At 35.2% G+C, this 18,443-nt stretch overlaps 3 protein-coding genes and 1 long non-coding RNA gene across 5 annotated transcripts in view; 1 reads left to right on the top strand and 3 right to left on the bottom strand.

Moving 5' to 3' along the window:
* LOC113467758 overlaps positions 1-4,257 on the bottom strand; it is a 7,781-nt gene extending 3,524 nt beyond the window's left edge. Inside the window, exons 1-4 of the mRNA XM_026824122.1 lie at positions 3,692-4,257; positions 1,120-2,181; positions 377-907; positions 52-208 (exon numbers count right to left, since the gene is read on the bottom strand). Coding sequence (XP_026679923.1) covers positions 52-208; positions 377-907; positions 1,120-2,181; positions 3,692-3,968 — 2,027 coding nt within the window. The 5' untranslated portion in view covers positions 3,969-4,257. The remainder of the gene's footprint in view (positions 1-51; positions 209-376; positions 908-1,119; positions 2,182-3,691) is intronic.
* Positions 4,258-4,456: 199 nt separating this feature from the next.
* LOC103509944 (cytosolic carboxypeptidase-like protein 5) lies at positions 4,457-15,419 on the top strand. Its single transcript, XM_026824128.1, has 9 exons — positions 4,457-4,730; positions 6,415-6,573; positions 6,897-7,019; positions 7,186-7,331; positions 9,814-9,955; positions 10,857-11,044; positions 11,474-11,733; positions 12,440-12,446; positions 14,639-15,419. Exons 2-9 carry the CDS (start codon positions 6,480-6,482, stop codon positions 15,170-15,172), a joined length of 1,494 nt encoding a protein of 497 aa, XP_026679929.1. The 5' UTR covers positions 4,457-4,730; positions 6,415-6,479; the 3' UTR covers positions 15,173-15,419.
* Positions 15,420-15,723: 304 nt separating this feature from the next.
* Positions 15,724-18,317, bottom strand: LOC103509939. Of its 2 annotated transcripts, none has more exons than XM_008474569.3 (3): positions 17,981-18,317; positions 16,919-17,071; positions 15,724-16,007 (listed from the first exon to the last, which is right to left on the bottom strand). In XM_008474569.3, exons 1-3 carry the CDS (start codon positions 18,042-18,044, stop codon positions 15,814-15,816), a joined length of 411 nt encoding a protein of 136 aa, XP_008472791.1. In that variant the 5' UTR covers positions 18,045-18,317; the 3' UTR covers positions 15,724-15,813. The 2 variants fall into 2 exon arrangements, with proteins under 2 accessions (XP_008472791.1, XP_008472790.1); XM_008474568.3 differs by lacking the exon at positions 16,919-17,071 and adding an exon at positions 17,566-17,721 and having other exon boundaries at positions 17,981-18,315.
* On the bottom strand, positions 16,400-16,840 carry LOC113467757. The gene is made up of 2 exons (XR_003391716.1): positions 16,746-16,840; positions 16,400-16,624 (listed from the first exon to the last, which is right to left on the bottom strand). It is a non-coding gene; the product is annotated as an uncharacterized LOC113467757 (long non-coding RNA).
* Positions 18,318-18,443: the final 126 nt, after the last annotated feature.

Genomic DNA, 18,443 nt, shown 5'->3' with positions numbered 1-18,443 from the left:
ATAATCAAGACTAAATAAAAAGAATTAGACGGAAAATATACACATGCTTACCTGAAATATTTACAAAGGAATTCTTGGAGTGCAAGTAGTTTTTCAGCTATTGCTGAGGTCATTTTGTTGTTTAGTTGCATGTTGTTTTTGGCGTATCGGATCAAGGCTCTAATGATATGATCCAGTCGATTTTTCTTGTAAGGCAAAATTGTAGAGTCTGAAAAAGAGGTAAATAAAATCAAACACGATACGCTTAATTCGTAAATTTGGAACACCAGTCATTGACATTTTTCTTTGGTTTCAAGAAAGAATACATATATTCCTTGTGTAAAGATTATTGAAGGGGTTTATTTATCAAAATGGCAAGCATCGGATATACACTTACTTTGAGGATTTTTTTCTTCTTGTATTTCTTCAGAATTAGGATCAATTTCTTTGCAACCACCCTCATTCAGATGCACCAGATACTGTGTGGAGATGTTAGGTCTGCTAGAATATACTTGCGGCATACATGTGGCAGTGGTAAAAGTATGCTTCGTTAGTCGTGGTCGGATGTTAATATGTGACTCTTTGTGTATAGTAAGTTTGCTCTTTACAAGAGAACCACTGTGAGGGTGATAGTTAATATGTATGCACATGTTCTCATTTTGTTTTGAGCTTATGAGTGTCAACTTTTTCAATTTATCTTTCTTAGTAAGTGATGATTTTTCATTGACAACTTCTGGAGTGATTGTCAAAGTATTGCTAGGTTCTTCACTATGAGAGTTATTTAAATATTTGCTTTTAAACTTGTGAGTATTAAGTTTTTTTGAATATTTTTCTTTGGTTTTTGGTTTTGAGCAGGGGGGTTTTTGCTTTTTACTTTCATCTTGAGCACCTTCTGGTTTAGTTACATTGCTGCTATCCTGGTTTAGTGCTGCAAAGATAAAATATCAATAGGTAATAAAATAAATTATTTAAGTAGATCTACTCAATGAGAACTGTGTTAACATACTTCCAACTTTTTCCTCCAAGAGTAGGTAGGTAATAGAAAAAAACAAAACAAAGCAAAATTATTGTATGACCTTAAGACTTACAACTAGGTCTAGAGTCGACTCTAGAGTAGTCTAGAGCTTGATTATTGTTTACCTGTGTTGGTAGACTCTTGTTGGAGTTGTTGGTCATGATGAACATGCTTATAAGTTTGACTGGTGTTCAACTGTTCCTTATTATTACTGACACATCTTGGTTCTTCAGTATTTCCTGATTCAATATTCAGCAACATGTATTTCCTGAAATTATCCATGCTTTGATTTGGGTTGCTTCTTGTCTTATTGAGATAACTGCCAACTAGAGCATAGATAGACCTGTCGTGATGATCTGCAATACCGTCTCCTGATAAATCTCCATACTGCATTGAATGGACCATGACTCTTTCTGATTCCCCACTGCCATGTTTTATATTATAGACATCATTTTTCTTCTTTGTTTTTTTGTCAGGAAGATTGGTAGGAATGTCAATTATAGAATTTTGCTTTGTATTACAATGGACTTCATTTTCTAAGTTGATCACATGAGGCTCATTTCTTTCACCTAGTTCTATACTTGTTTCCACCACTTGTTTAGGATTTGACTCTTTTTCTGTGGCACTGTTCTGTATATCAGCTAATGAGCTTTTAGTATTCTTGGTAATTATCTCACAAACTTCAGGCTCTATAATATTTTCTTTTGTTTTATTAATATAATGGTCACTGAGCTTGGACAAGTTAATGTCTTCTTCACTTAAATTCACTTGGATAGAAATATTATGCACATTTATATTTGTGCTAACATCAACATATTTTTTTATTTGTATATTCTCTTCTGTGATTGAGCTGACATCAACTGGAATATTATCTTCAGGAATGAATTTACTCACTTCTGTACATATTGAGTTTGCAGGGTTGTCATTGATACTGTCAGAACATTTAGCTTTGAGAACATTCTCTTTTACTTTGTTTTCCCTTTGAATTCTCCACTTCTTCAGATTTTTTTGTATCTCTTCAACAACTAACTTTTTGTTTTCTGTAGTTTTTTGTTTTAAATTCTGAGTTTTGCATGAAAACTGATTTGGATTATAAGGTTTTCTGTTGCTTTGAGGAGAAGACTTCTCAGACTGATTGGAATATTTTGCGACAGGCTTTTCATTCTTTGATTCAATATTCTGTGGACCTGAAAACATTTTAAAGAACATGTTCTTAATTAAACACTTTATAGGTAGGACATGGTATTAATTAAAATAAAACAGTTTTCTCCCCGGAGGGACCCCCAAAGCAAAGCTTGACCCACTTTGGAGAAGCACTCACTCCTCCCCTACCGTTTCAGACCTAATTTTCCTCCTACATCATCATTTTAGTTCCATTTTCCCCGTGTATTTTCCTTATTCCGAACTTTCCCACGGGAATTATTTTCGGTTTAGGTTTCAGGTAGTCCTGGGTAGCCAAACCCTTGCTCGAGCCGAACCCTGGTATCAAGGTCCAGACTGATTGGAATATTTTGCGACAGGCTTTTCATTCTTTGATTCAATATTCTGTGGACCTGAAAACATTTTAAAGAACATGTTCTCTATCTATCTATATAAATAAAAAAGTGTGCACCATAATAAATTAAAATAAAATAAAATTGTAGATTTGTCTGTACATTGATTAGAATAGTGATTTTTTTAATTATTCTTACTCCGTATGCATCGCCGAATCACATTAGAAAAAAAACGTTTCAGACCTAATTTTCCTCCTACATCATCATTTTAGTTCCATTTTCCCCGTGTATTTTCCTTATTCCGAACTTTCCCACGGGAATAATTTTCGGTTTAGGTTTCAGGTAGTCCTGGGTAGCCAAACCCTGGCTCGAGCCGAACCCTGGTATCAAGGTCTGAACGATACAAGATTTATGAATGCACTGAAGCAAGAACGGCCAGAGGCCAGATTGAGCCAGGGTTTGGCTACCTAGGACTACCTGAAACCTAAACCAAAAATAATTCCCATGGGACAGTTTGGAATAAGGAAAATGGAACTAAAATGATGACATATGTAGGAGGAATATTAGGTCTGAAACGGTAGGGGAGGAGTGAGTGCTTCTCCAAAGTGGGTCGAGCTGCAGCTCTGATGACTCTGACCTAAAATAATCTATTAGACAATAGAGGATATCAAGGCATTTGCAGCAATGCCAGCTTAAGTAGTCTTCTGCAGATTATGACGATGGGTCAGCTCCCTGGTTAGGTGGTCACTGCACTCGCCTTGCACGCGGGAGACCCGGGTTCGATTCCCGGCGGGGTCAAGAAATTTGTATCATGCAAACGATTGATCCTGTGACTGGCTGTTGCGGGGCCCACTCAGCCTAGTGAGGAAAATGAGTAGCTATGACATGTAAATGCGCATAGCGACCGGTGCCAGCATGGTAGGTAAACATTGGTTGTTAGGATTATTGAGATACTTATTGGGAAAAATCCTACAATGCTGCAGTGAGCACCAAAGTTGTGACATAATAACACAAAGAAATTGCATTTACAAATAATCTATTATTAATAACTCAATATACCTATTGACAGAATTTTAAAGGTAGGATAATGAGGTTATTGGTGATCAAAATGGAGGGGGGAGGGGGGGGGGTAAATACAACCCTGCTTTGATTCATTTCAATGTGAAGTTTTTTTTTTTTTCCTGAAATGAGGAGCAGCACTTACTTTCAGTAGAAACCTTTTCTTGTTCTTTGGGACTTTTAATATCATTTGTCTTTTTGATTTCATTCTTCAATACTTCTTGATCTGTTTTAAGTGGCTTTCTCTTCCCAAGAGGTTGTGGTTGATTTGGAATTGCTCTGGGTGGTTTGTTGGGTAGGACCTTTTTGGGCTGCAAATATCTTGGTGTCACAGGCTGTTTGGTGGGAGGATTTACTGAAAATAGAGTCCTCCTATCTGGTCTAACTGGAAGCCTTTTATTTTGAGTAGCAAGAGAAGTCATTGCGATGAATAACACAAGATCTGTTATAAAAGCTAAGACTCATTCATGATACTACCTAAATAGAATTTATTAGGCAAAATACCACATTATCAGAAAATTATATACAAAAATTTTGAGCGAAAAACTGGTTGGTTTAAATTCCGTATTCCGTCGTACGGTACTACGAAGAAATTTAGAAAACGGAAAATTCTGAAAAACTATCTGACAATTCCGACATCACTTGCTGACAATCCTGACATTCCTGTTTCCTGACTGAAAAGAAAATACTAAAATCTAAAATGTGAAATCTTTCTGTTGAAAGTTGAAAAGATTTTCAAAAATTCAAACATGAAATTTCTTTAATTTTAACGCGCATGAGCATAATTTTTAACGCGCATGAATAAACTTGGCAACGAGCCTAAGGACCATACCCGCGAGAGCACATTCACATTTAGAATTTAGAGCCCTATAAAAAAAGAAAAAAAATCACAGCTGTGCTGTCACTTCTCTTCTCTCTTCACGCTCACTTTTTTGCTTTTTTCTAGTTTTATGAACTGATAAATACCTAATAGAAAAGTAAAAATAAAGAAATAATAATTAAAATAAGAAGTAAGAAGCCTTTCAGATTCAGATCATAAGCAGAAACAAAATCAAGTTGACCATTCTGTTTTTGTAGGAATATTGAAACTGCCTTGTATTTGGACAGCTACCTACATATTGATTGACATCTTTTGGTTCCTTTCAACACAATATTTGACATTGGATTGGACAAAGTGCTGTAAGGTAACTGGTTAACTACCTAATTACATAGGTTTCTTAATTTTGTTCCTCACCTTTGATTCTCGAGTGTTTTAGTCAGCCTAGTTAGCTTGGTTGGTAGTACATCTGCCTTGTAAGCACTAGACCATGGGTTTGACTCCCACCCGGGGAGGATTTTATCCTGATGGGATAATGTTAGTTCTTGGAATGGCTGGCTTTCGCCAATCCTGTGTTCCTTCTCTCTTCGATTTTGGGATGATAAAAACCTTAGCAGTTACAGTTTACTCTGTCAAACCTCTTAAAAAAAATTGAGTGTTATTTTTTCTTTCACAGCTAAAGGTAATGTTCTAGAGCTGTGATTCTTAACCTTTGGTCCACTGATCACAAGTGGTCCATTTACACTTAAAAGTTGTCCACAGATTATAAAACATAAAAAAATGAACATTGCCCCATCAGGTAATATGTAGTAGGTAATTCAAGCTGAGGTAAAATTGCAATTGTAGTGTAGTAGTCCACTGCAGTTACTTATACAGAGCGTTCAAGAAGTCTTGGAACCCCTGAATATTTTTTGAATGGCTAAAGATGAAAAACTGAAATTTGGGTTAGTGTTATATCTTTTAAAATTCAACTTTTTGAAGTAGTTGCCAAATTTTGGCTGTTGTCACGGTCAGCCCCAGGGGGGTCAACTTCAAAATCTTAAATAGGAACCTCCTGATTGTAATACATCACATTAAAGGCCTTAAAAAATGTAGTAGTTTGATAGACCCAGGGGGGTCAACTTCAAAATCTTAAATAGGAACCTCCTGATTGTAATACATCACATTAAAGGCCTTAAAAAATGTAGTAGTTTGAGCTTGATCCAACAACCAGGGCCGGAGTTATGGCCTATTCAATTTTTAATTTTGCCATGTTCTTCCGTCAATAGGGGAAGCATCCAAAATGGGAAATTCATTTTGATAAGTGATTTATGCTTCAAATATGTCCCGCTAATGATTCATCTTGAAATTCAGACCCAAAAATTAAATTTAAACTTTTGGCCCTGATGGCCTCCGGGGGGTTAAAATTGATGTTTCAAATATGTATTTTTGGGTCTGAATTTCTATGTGAATCATTAGTGGGACCTATTTGAAGCACAAACCACTTATGAAAATGAATTTCCCATTTTGGGTGCTTCCCGTATTGACGGAAGAACATGGCAAAATTAAAAATTGAATAGGCCATAACTCTGGCCCTGGTTGTTGGATCAAGCTCAAACTACTACATTTTTTAAGGCCTTTAATGTGATGTATTACAATCAGGAGGTTCCTATTTAAGATTTTGAAGTTGACCCCCCTGGGGCTGACCGTGACAACAGCCAAAATTTGGCAACTACTTCAAAAAGTTGAATTTTAAAAGATATAACACTAACCCAAATTTCAGTTTTTCATCTTTAGCCATTCAAAAAATATTCAGGGGTTCCAAGACTTCTTGAACCCTCTGTATAAGTAACTGCAGTGGACTACTACACTACAATTGCAATTTTACCTCAGCTTGAATTACCTACTACATATTACCTGATGGGGCAATGTTCATTTTTTTATGTTTTATAATCTGTGGACAACTTTTAAGTGTAAATGGACCACTTGTGATCAGTGGACCAAAGGTTAAGAATCACATGGGGGTTTTTCCCTCCTTTTCCCTCCTTTTTTTTTTTTTTTTTTTTTTTCAGATGCAAATATGAACGGGACACACATCAAGTATTAGTATTTCACTTGGTTTCCAAATCTTTATTTGATGGCTACACAATGTGGGGGTTTGATTTTCACGGGAGATTTTGATTCTGGAAATTTAGCAAAGGTTGAACTAGTGCCAAAACAAGATGATAGTGGTAAGTTTTCACAATAAAAATTCATGAAATTTATGGCCAGGGTCTGTAGGGGTAAAATGGGCTGTGTATTTTTTTATCTTGTAGTGGTGGAGCCTGAACAACCTCAATGGTGCCATATTGTTATCAGCTGATCATGGTGTCGGTACAAATGATTTCCTATCCTCAAAATCTCCATCATCTTTGGAAGTAAAGTTTATAAAGTCCATTTGAAGATACCAGATGAGGACACTACAAGTAGCATTGCTATCAACTGTCTTATAGTATGGAGCTCTCTACTCTCATCTCAATTAAACAATTGTCTTCAATACTTGATTTCATTACAGGATCTGAATCAAGTGGAGGAGGTGAAGGCATTGACTATGAGTTCAATGTATGGCCCAAAGCAGATTGTGCAGGAACAGAGTTTGAGAATGGGAATCGTACCTGGTTCCATTTTGGAATGAAAGGTAACCACAGACAAAGTTTGCTTTACCATTATCTTGTAAACAGTGAAGCTGTATCCACACATAGTTGACGCCATCAATCAATCAATCATTGATTGACAAGGTGAAAACCTCTCGAATAATTTTTATTAACTTTGCCAAACTAACCTCTTGTTTATTTGTTTGATAGGTGGTAGTGCACTGAAAGTGGTCAAGCTGAACATTGTCAATCTGAATCGTCAGGTGAAAATGTTCAGTCAAGGAATGGCTCCAGTGTACCGATCTCATTCTACACGTAACCAGTGGGAACGAATACGAGAAAAACCTACATATAGTGTAAGATGAACATGTCAACATCAACTTGAATTTTCGTCTAGATGCCTGAAAAAGAATGGCCTATCCAGTGGTGCATTCAATTTTGTACTAGTTGCTCTTCTTCTTCTTCCATTTTTACCAGACTGGCTCCAGTGTACCGATCTCATTCTACACGTAACCAGTGGGAACGAATACGAGAGAAACCTACATACAGTGTAAGATGAACTTTTTTCTATCCCAAGTGAGAACGAAATATTTTTCCCTAGATGCATACAAATAATTTTTTGAGGACAAAAAAAAATAAACACTCTTGAGAGATATCAAGAACTCTATAGGTAAAAGGGTAGAACGATACATAAATGTATACCATCTGATTTGAACGAATGATGTTGTAGGTAGTGAAAGCGCTTTAATAATAAGAAATACATTATTTTTTTTGGGATTCAATTTGTGGCTTGAACAAGCAAAGTGTACTGTTTTCTCTTGAAAATTCAAGTGCTGCATTTTCCTACTTAAAGACACATTTATTTCGTGTCAATTTACCTTACTTTTTCCCCACGTTTTCAGGTATCTTCATGTACGGAAACCACTTCCAGAATACCGTGGACAAGGTTGAATGCATGTTGCTTGCCAAGATTATGTCCATTAATTCTCCTCACTTCCATTTTCACGCTTGTAACTTTACGGAACGTATTATGTATTTGAGGTAAGTCTAGTAGATGTCCTCGTTAATTTTATTCTACTTGAGGACTAGATTCAGTACTGAAAGCGTAGGTGAATTCGTGGACTGGATTGAGATAGTACTCTGTTTTCATTACCTTTAATATCGAACATGGATGCACCCTAGATGATTTGGCCCAAGCTAACGAGAGCAGTCCGGTTAGTACGGTTCTGGGAGAATAAGATTTGATTATGGTGACACTGTTTCGTACACGGAAAGTAAGTAAGTACCTTTAAAATAATTTCCTATGTGTTGCAGGGATCGCAGGGATGGACTCAGTCGAGAGGGGGCAGGAAGGGTAGCGGTGGGAAAAATCACAGGCTTAATACGTAGCTACACTCTAGAGTGCAACTATAACACTGGCCGTATTGTGAATGTGGTGCCCCCCTCGAGTCGAGACCCTGGCAAGAGGAGCAACTTAACCTTGGTGCCTCCCAAGTATACTCCGGCCCTGTTTGAAGAGGTAAGGATAAGGGCTTTTTACATTAGATGGGTGAAAATGCCCAAGATATTACTCTTGCCCTTTGGGTTGTCTTTGTTTCAAATTTGCCATCATATATTTTACGCACCATAATAAATTAAAATAAAAAAAAATCAGCTTTTTACATTAGATGGGTGAAAATGCCCAAGATATTACTCTTGCCCTTTGGGTTGTCTTTGTTTCAAATTTGCCATCATATATTGGTGAAACTTTTAGAACTGTCCGACTTACAGTTGAGAAGTTTAATGTAATAGAAAGTCGTGTGATGTTCACACCAGATTTTTATACAATGCTTTCATAAAGTTACTTTATGTTGGACTCCGGATTTGGAGGTTGGTGATTCGAGTCCAAGTCAAGTCATAAGATTTATCTAGGTGTATTAACTGGGGAACAACATTTGTGGCAAGAACTGTCTTATAGTATGGAGCTCTCTACTCTCATCTCAATTAAACAATTGTCTTCAATACTTGATTTCATTACAGGATCTGAATCAAGTGGAGGAGGTGAAGGCATTGACTATGAGTTCAATGTATGGCCCAAAGCAGATTGTGCAGGAACAGAGTTTGAGAATGGGAATCGTACCTGGTTCCATTTTGGAATGAAAGGTAACCACAGACAAAGTTTGCTTTACCATTATCTTGTAAACAGTGAAGCTGTATCCACACATAGTTGACGCCGTAACCACAGACAAAGTTTGCTTTACCATTATCTTGTAAACAGTGAAGCTGTATCCACACATAGTTGACGCCATCAATCAATCAATCAATCAATCATTGATTGACAAGGTGAAAACCTCTCGAATAATTTTTATTAACTTTGCCAAACTAACCTCTTGTTTATTTGTTTGATAGGTGGTAGTGCACTGAAAGTGGTCAAGCTGAACATTGTCAATCTGAATCGTCAGGTGAAAATGTTCAGTCAAGGAATGGCTCCAGTGTACCGATCTCATTCTACACGTAACCAGTGGGAACGAATACGAGAGAAACCTACATACAGTGTAAGATGAACTTTTTTTTATCCCAAGTGAGAACGAAATATTTTTCCCTAGATGCATACAAATAATTTTTTGAGGACAAAAAAAATAAACACTCTTGAGAGATATCAAGAACTCTATAGGTAAAAGGGTAGAACTAATTAATTAACTTTCCAAAATGATCTAAGTAATCTAGGTATCTATCATACTCATAGTTTAATGTTTCAAATAATGATCAGTTAGTAGGCCCAAAATAATTCAAAATTAATATGGAATTTCTCAATTTCCATTGTCTAAATAATAACAATAATTATATTTGTATTTTCAGTATGATGGGTCAGTTTTCACCCTGAGCTTCAAACACAGGATCACAGATACCAAGTCTTTCACATACTTTGCTTTCACGTATCCCTACTCCTACAGTGAATTACAAACTCATCTGTTCAATCTGGATGCAAAGTTTCCTCCAAGTAAGTTCTATTAACCGTCATTATACTGAAGATCCCGTATTCCTAATCTTACGGAAAGAGGTACCCGGTTACCTACCTGGTTTTACCTGTAAACCCCTGTGAAGTACTTTTTATCGTTTTGAATCGCGATTCATGATTGATTTCCGCCTTTGTTTTTTTATTTTTTTCTGAGGTAACTAATTATTTATTTTTAGTTAAATAGATCAGGTTTTAGAAACTAAAGGTCATTTGTCCTTGAACATAATATTACTTCTAAAGATAGCCATAAATAGAAGTCATATAATAGAAATCAGAGAATTTTTGCATCATCAATATGTCATTCTTTTTGTTGTTTGTGTGTTTGTAAATTGTTTTTTTGTGGCAATGTAATTATTTTTAGGTAATGTAAGCTCTTTCATTTAATCTTCCCTGTATTAGACAATGTACACATCTACACATAGGTCTAACAAGAAAATAAGTTCACTCTTAGTACTTCCAATATTTGGGACCTAAACATTGAAAACCATCACACAGAGAGATCCTTTTCCTGCTGATCCTAGAACATAGACAATGTACACATCTACACATAGGTCTAACAAGAAAATAAGTTCACTCTTAGTACTTCCAATATTTGGGACCTAAACATTGAAAATCATCACACAGAGAGATCCTTTTCCTGCTGATCCTAGAACGTATAATTAAATCTAAAATAAATAATATAATTCTAAATTATATTGTAAATAAATACAGTCATCTTGTAAACAGCGCATGGGTTCAACTCCAGCTGAGGTACCTAAGTATGGAATTTTATCAACAATTTCTTTCTCTCTTGTAGTGATAGAAAGTTGTGTGATGTTCACACTTGATATTTTCTTGTAGATTATGTAGATAATATAATATATTATATTTTTATTATCTGCAGATGAGCAGCCAAATCCTGATGACATTTATTATGTACGGGAGTGTGTCTGCTACACTCTGGAAGGAAGACGTGTGGACCTCCTCACCATTAGTTCACACCATGGTATCACCAATGTGTCTGAACCTCGCCTGCCCCATCTCTTTCCAGAAGATGCCACTTGCCGGCCGAAGAAATTCACTGACAAGAAGGTAAAACTTCAACTCTGAGTCTGAAATACATACCTATTCGTGTTACAGTTACATACTTGGTTATACTGTGGTCTCTTATTCAATATTAATTCTGTCGCCACTTGCCGGCCGAAGAAATTCACTGACAAGAAGGTAAAACTTCAACTCTGAGTCTGAAATACATACCTATTCGTGTTACAGTTACGTACTTGGTTATACTGTGGTCTCTTATTCAATATTAATTCTGTGAAAAGACATTTTGTAGGTACTTTTCTCGAACCAGAGACCTAGCCCCTACAAGGCAGACGCGCTGCCAACCAAGCTAACTCGGCTGGCCAAGAAAATTCTTTGTTCTGTACTTGATTATACTTCCCAGCCAGGGTTAATTTAATATCAGGTGATTTTCTCAGTGAAGTACAATTAATACCCTATTTGAATGCTTTGTTCCAGGTGGTATTTCTCAGTGCTCGCGTGCATCCTGGTGAAACTCCATCCAGTTTCGTTATGAATGGGGTGATCAATTTCCTTCTCACTCGCGATGACCCCATTGCATCACTCCTACGCAAAATGTACTTGTTCAAGATAATTCCCATGCTTAATCCAGATGGAGTGGCTAGAGGACATTACCGAACGGATACGCGTGGAGTTAATCTGAATCGATACTATACAAACCCTTCACCAGTATATCATCCATCTGTGTTTGCAGCTAGGTAAGATTCTCTTCATTAGTTCTATCGTTACCAAATCTCTTTATTTCTCTAGGTCACAATAGATCTTTAAATGAAATGGATATTGTAATGATAATGCTTTGCTTTTTAAAGATGTGGGACCAGGCAGATTGCCTTATGTGTCTATCTATCTATCTATATAAATAAAAAAGTGTGCACCATAATAAATTAAAATAAAATAAAATTGTAGATTTGTCTGTACATTGATTAGAATCGTGATTTTTTTAATTATTCTTACTCCGTATGCATCGCCGAATCACATTAGAAAAATTTCTGTCTGTCTGTATGTAAGTCTGTCTGTTACGCTAAATAGCTCTTTGGTTGTCCTCTTTTCACGCAAAAACGGCGGGACCGATTTTGATGAAATTCTAAATAATTTTAATGTCTGTAAATATCGCATGTAATTTGACTCCAAAAGAGACCTGCCCTCCAAAGCATGTGTACTTTCCTTTCATTAATTTGATACATGTTCATTGTAACTTTACAGTATTATCTACCTACCTATTATTATTACTATTGATAACTTTTTTCACATATTTTTTTTTTCTTATTCATTTGAATTCACAAGTGTTTCCCCCGGATTTTTGTCTTTTTACTTGTGCAACATTGATTGTAAACAAAATGTAAACTTGTGATATTCCCATGAATGCTTGATTTGACTAACAATTTTCTTTTGAATGTTTCGAAGTATAAAAGTAAGTGCAATGAACGAATGGTATTCTAGTCTGGTATGCTCAATAGGAGTTGAAGAGGAGAAAATGAGCATTTTTTGGCTGGATAAATTCGGTCCCTAAGTCTTTAAATGCATATTTAAATTATTTAAAAAATGCTGCAGACCACAAATGATACAAGAGTCTATATTAATAATTAAAACTAGATACCTATAGGTACCCTAAAGTGGCTCTGAAATAGGACCTCTAAAGCATCTAGTCGGTAGGTCTTATGGATTATGGTAAACTTACATGTTGTGCAGAATTTATTGTAATTCCAAGCTTCTATTGTTTTAACTATTATACTATTTTATTAATATCTGAATATTTTATAAGAATTCGAGATATTAATTTGTTTGAATTTTAGAGCTTATTTTAGAATTGGATTTTTTTTTAACTTCTGTAAATTATTCGTTACATGTGTAGTTTGAAAATTAACTATGACAAAATAGGTAGATACATATTATATTTCTTCAAACTTTGGTCATTTTAATAAAAATTAACGTGAATGAAAATCGATTTAAAAAAAAAAAAAAAAAAAAAAAAAAAAAAAGAAAAAAAGTGAAAAAAAAACGAATTAAAAAAAAAAAAAAAAAAAAAAAAAAAAAATAGGTCTATTAGATGAAAATTAGATATGCGTTGTACTAGAGAGAGGATTAAAATGTCAAGTTTAAGATACGAACTTGAGAGGTTTTTTTTATTGATATTCCCCTTAATTACAAAAGAGTTCATGGTGCAATGTTTACAGAGAGCACTTTCTACTGTGTAATAACACGACAGTACTAGTGTAGTAATGAAAGACTGACATTTTTTTTTATTTTTAAGTAGGTAACCCCTTTATTTTCCCATACTTAACTAACTCTTTCATTTTTTACTTAGCCTTATAAGTTAATTTTATAAATCCCATAATTCCTTTTACTCAGTCTGCCCATTATTTGTTACATTTTATCGTTAATTTCATAATAAATTTTACATGTAATTTTTTAATTCCCTGATATAATAACTCGGTGTTTTTTCCATTTTTATTTCTCGTAAATGGAGACTTGGAGAGTAATGATAATTTTTTATTTATCTGCATAGTTACCTATGTAAAGAGTTGCAGTTTAAAGATAAAGTTGTATGAAGTTTCTTTTACTTGACACCGAGAACTCCATTTATATGTGGTCTAATCTCTGCCTTGCTGATTAGACCCATTCCATTAATGTGTTTAATTTTTAGGAGGTATATAAGTAATTGATTAACAGAAAAATTCCACTCAGCACTAAAAAATGTATGATCAAAAGAGAACAACTATTTTCAATGGTTTGTTTTTACTAATTTTGTGGATAGATTCCATGTTTGATGTTGTATTATGGTCCTTTTGCGGTATATAAGTCTTTTGTATGAATTCACAAACTATGTGTTCTAACAGAGATCGGGAGAGGGAGTAAGAATATTCCTTATTTGGAAAATTCCTGCCCCTTCTTTGTCTCTTTACATTTACTCAAACTTACATACATAAATAGGTGCTGTGTTTTAAAGGGACTTATGTAATAGTTTTTAAGCTTGAGTTTTAACGTCTTTGGTCAGTGTGTGTTGCTTAGTCTTGAGGTAAGTACCCTCAAGTGTTTTTATTTATAACTTCTCTTGCTAATTAAAATGAATCAAGTTTGCTTTATTTTGTCCAATTTCCAACTAGGAAAATTTATTATTTCAGCTCTTACTAAATTTATAATTGCTGCTAAACAATTGTGTTTTATTGTATTTTCGTATGCTTTTGAGTTGTCAAGTTGTGAAATTAATATTTATCTCACATTGTAGTTAAAATATGCCCAGTCCCTCGTGATTGTTAATTGTCTAGAAAATGTATCCTTTCTGTTGGTATTGTCTTTAAACAAACATACATAAACATTTGATCTACAATCTTGATGTTCTTGTGCCAAAGAACTAGTAGATAGCAAACTATCAAAGTAGTTGTTCAATATTTTAAATAGTCAAATATAACAAATAACTCTCTTCAGGGTATTTTTCGCTAGCAATCTACTAAAAGTTTAAAAATCAAGTAAAAATTTGAAGTCCCTATTGCTTCTTTTATTCCTCTTGTCTGAGTACTAATTTAAATGTTGACTAACATTGTAATCTCCCTACCCTCTAGTAATTCCTCATGGCACATATTTCGCAGATTCTTTGTAATCTAGACTTCATATAATTTTCAGATGAAGCGGAAGACAAAGACAGACATGACGAGTGAGTCTGCAACTACCACCAAGTCTGCAGTTGACCGAAAAGGAAACCTGATCAGTATTCCTAAGATTTCAGCAAAAACTGGAACAACAAAGAAGAAATTGAAGAAGCCCGCCACTGCCAATGTATTACAAGTACGTGCTAAATGTGTAGCTGTGAATAATCTTGCTTGTTGCTCCAAATCCCAGCCTCCCCTCCCTTCCAAGACGAACCTCGTTAAGAAATTTTCAACTAAACCTCTACCAGATGGTGATAATGTTGCCATCAAGAAAGGACCGAAACGGATTAAAATGTCGACTGAAAATGAATCAAAATGGAACAAAGCAACAACGTCGTCTGAAATAGATTCCAAGTGGAGTAAACCTACCACAAGCAAAACAGACGAAGCTGGCAAGACTTCAGTGCCATCTTGGAAATCTTTGTCCCGACTCGAGAAGAAGTCTCTTGATCCAGCGCGACGGAAGAAATTAAAAGTGAAACCCAAATAGCAGAAACATAAAGAACTTCCGTCGACATTTAAACAGTTGACGAATAAAAGCTGTGATTTTATTTTGTACTTTTACCATGTGTTCGCTGTGATTGTCCAGGTGTTATCTTATGCAGCAAAGAGGTACTTATTCTACTGATTGGTTCATTTTAAAACCCTTATTAAATAAAATATTACGAAGTTTCTTTTTAAAGTGGGGAAAAATAACATATCTTTTTCAACAGAACCTCACAGCTCACAGGTGAACCCAATACTTTAAGTCATAGGTAAAAAAAATCTTTCTTCTTCTTTGGGTTTTGAAATGATAAAATCAAATTCATTTTCTTCTGATTTTTTTTTCTCTCAAAAGGATGGTGGTCTTGTCTTTAGTACAAGCTTGATTTTCTTTTGGTAGATTTTGGAAGAAGAGGGAGATGTGCCCGTGGAAATTTGCGCTCCAAGCTAGAGTCAGAGAAGTAGAGGATGTGGAAATCTTGATAACCAGTTCACCAGGAAAAAAAAAAAAAAAAAAAAAAAATCAGCTTAAAGATTCAACTTTTTAGCCAGCATATAGTCACAGTCAACTATCAATAGTCTCATAATATCAATAATTCACATCAACATATACAATAGAATACACAATATATGTAATATTACAGGAGATCATATCAAGGTAAAAAACATGGCTATACATAATGTCAGTATGCTCAAGCTGACAGTAGCAGAACCATTACACCCATCTGAGTCACAGGTGTAAACACACGATCTGTACAGAAGAGTATCACCAGGTTGACTGATATAGTTGCAATAATTTCCCAGGTTTAGTGAAGAACAAAACCTCTTGGTTCCAATACCACCTGGAAAGTCAAATTAAAATCAGTATCATCTGGTGGGTTTAAGATTTCAGTAGCCCTGACTAGCATTGCACAGGGCATTCATTACCTTTAGGCCAGCCACTCACTATCACGTAAACCTGATAGCTGATGAGCACACACACTATAAGGTAGATCTGATGGGTGTACCTGTCAGGTCTGACATCTAACACTAATTCCAAGTGAAATCAACTTGAAAGGTGTGATATAGGTGCCTTAAAATATAGGTCAACCATAATTTTATTATGTTACTCAAGAGAAACTACATACATTGGAAATCCCTAGGGATTACTTCAATGGAAGTAATTCCTACTACCTTGTATCACTAATGATACTACCTTGTATCACTAATGATACAAGGTAGTACCTATACTACACATGGATCTAATGATTTTTTTCTTCTTTAATGGCAGGATTCTCATAACTACAGCATTAGAGAGACAATCTTCTCTTCTGTTTCATTGATTGTCACTGTGCAACCATATGGCTTTTGTTGCACTCTGTGCTCAGGTGTAACTTCACCTTAAATAATACAGAGACGGAAGACTATTTTCACCTGGACCCTGCCAACAGATTGATCACCATAACTTTCTCTGACAGATCTGAAATAAGATAGAAAAGAAGAGATTTTACATCAGAAAAAAAAAGGTCAGAATACCTATACAACACAAACCTACTTTTTTTTTTTATGGCTACAAAATCGTAAAGTACCTACATACTTACCTACTAGTTATACCCTACTTGTGATTACATGTATAGTTTCTGTGCATCACAAGGCTATCTATGTTCCACCGAATTAGAGTTATGTTCTACCAACATGCCTCCTTTCACTTAGATTTTAATTTTTTTTTTTAAAAAAAAAAAAAAAAAAAAAAGTGATCATGTTAAGTAGGTACCTCCATATCTTCCAGTAGTTTTGATACAATACTGTGCCCCATACAAGTGGGAACACTCCCTTGGATGAACAGTTCTATCAGACTGATGCACAAGCATGTCAGAGCAGTCCGTGTTATTGAAACTAGCACACTGGAAACATTTTATGCTGAAAACTTGCACCAATAGGAAGGAAACAGAGTCACGCTGGTTAGTTTTGTGTTAGTGAACATGACACAAGTGAAGTGGTATTTCACATATAGGAAGGAAAATTGCATGCAACCTCAGTATTATTGGTTAGTAAGCACTGGAAAAAACCTTAAATTTTTTGATACAATACATCCAATTGGGATTAAAAAAAAGGTAAATAAATAAAAGTTGATTGTAATATTGTAAATGTTAAAATTTTTAACTTTCTTACATAACAACTTTGAAGGAAGCTAGAATGGTTGAAACTGTGTAATCAGACTGGAAAGTTGGGAAAATATAAATATAAGAATATTATCACGGTGGTACTGAACATTACAATTGCTCACTAAAGGGCAAATCATTTTCTTACGAGTTTGGATGGATGGGAGTTTGTATGTATTTTCAATTAAGGTTAAATGTTAGTAGGTGTGTGAGGAACATCCCCAGGTTAGTTATTTTGACCTTAACCATTTCACCTGACCTTCAAATCTGCCTGTATGTTTGACACAATATGCAGCACCGTACACATTGTCACAGGACTGGGGGGCTATGTCAATATCATCACTCAAATACTCATTACATTGAAATGGGTGGTCCAAGTCAGTACTGACACACTGATAACATTCTATGGATGAAGCTAGAAACAGTTGTATCAGAAATTCAAGGTAACTAAAAATAAAAAAAAAACACTCATTGAAAAAAAAAAAAAGACAAGACAATCCCTTTGGCTCAAAACACTTCTAAAAAAGTGTACATGTAGGTGCGGGTACTTTAGGTCCAATAAAGATAAAAATGAACTAAAATGGGACTGTAACTCAGGGGTAAATATGGAAACCCATTCAGTCTATAAAAGGCTACAGTTTCCTGGGGCTTGGGTTTTATAAGAGTTGACTTACCTTCCTTGCATCCAAAAGCCACGAGCATTGCAACAAAGATCGTGTTTTCCAGTAGGTTAACCATTTTGATCAGGGGCCAGAGAAATTTTATAGGACTCGAGTGCTCTTGTTGGTGGGTTGATGATGACTAACTGACAGTAGATTCTAGATCTAGAGAGACCAATATCATGAGCTGTGAATATCTAATGTACAATTCTTGAATAGAGCTAGGAACACTGGAACAGAGCCATATAAGATATAACGAGAATCTAGTTATCCTCAAACGAAAACTACGATAGCAATAATGTGTATATGTGTAACCAAAGAACCAAGTCAACCAAGAAAATAAAGTTAAGTTGCAGCAAAATTGTTTTTGGCGTTCCCTGTTTTCTATAGAGCCTTTTATAACAGGTATACTCATGATACTATTGGCAACAGTGCGTTTTCTGAAGTTTTTAACGCGCACGGTTCTCAAATTTCGCGC

Source organism: Diaphorina citri, unplaced genomic scaffold, assembly GCF_000475195.1.
Source record: "Diaphorina citri unplaced genomic scaffold, Diaci psyllid genome assembly version 1.1 scaffold545, whole genome shotgun sequence".
In the NCBI taxonomy this organism is placed as follows: Eukaryota; Metazoa; Arthropoda; class Insecta; order Hemiptera; family Psyllidae; genus Diaphorina; species Diaphorina citri.
Note: the sequence above shows the minus strand (reverse complement) of the source record. Positions and strands in the feature narration are given on the sequence as shown.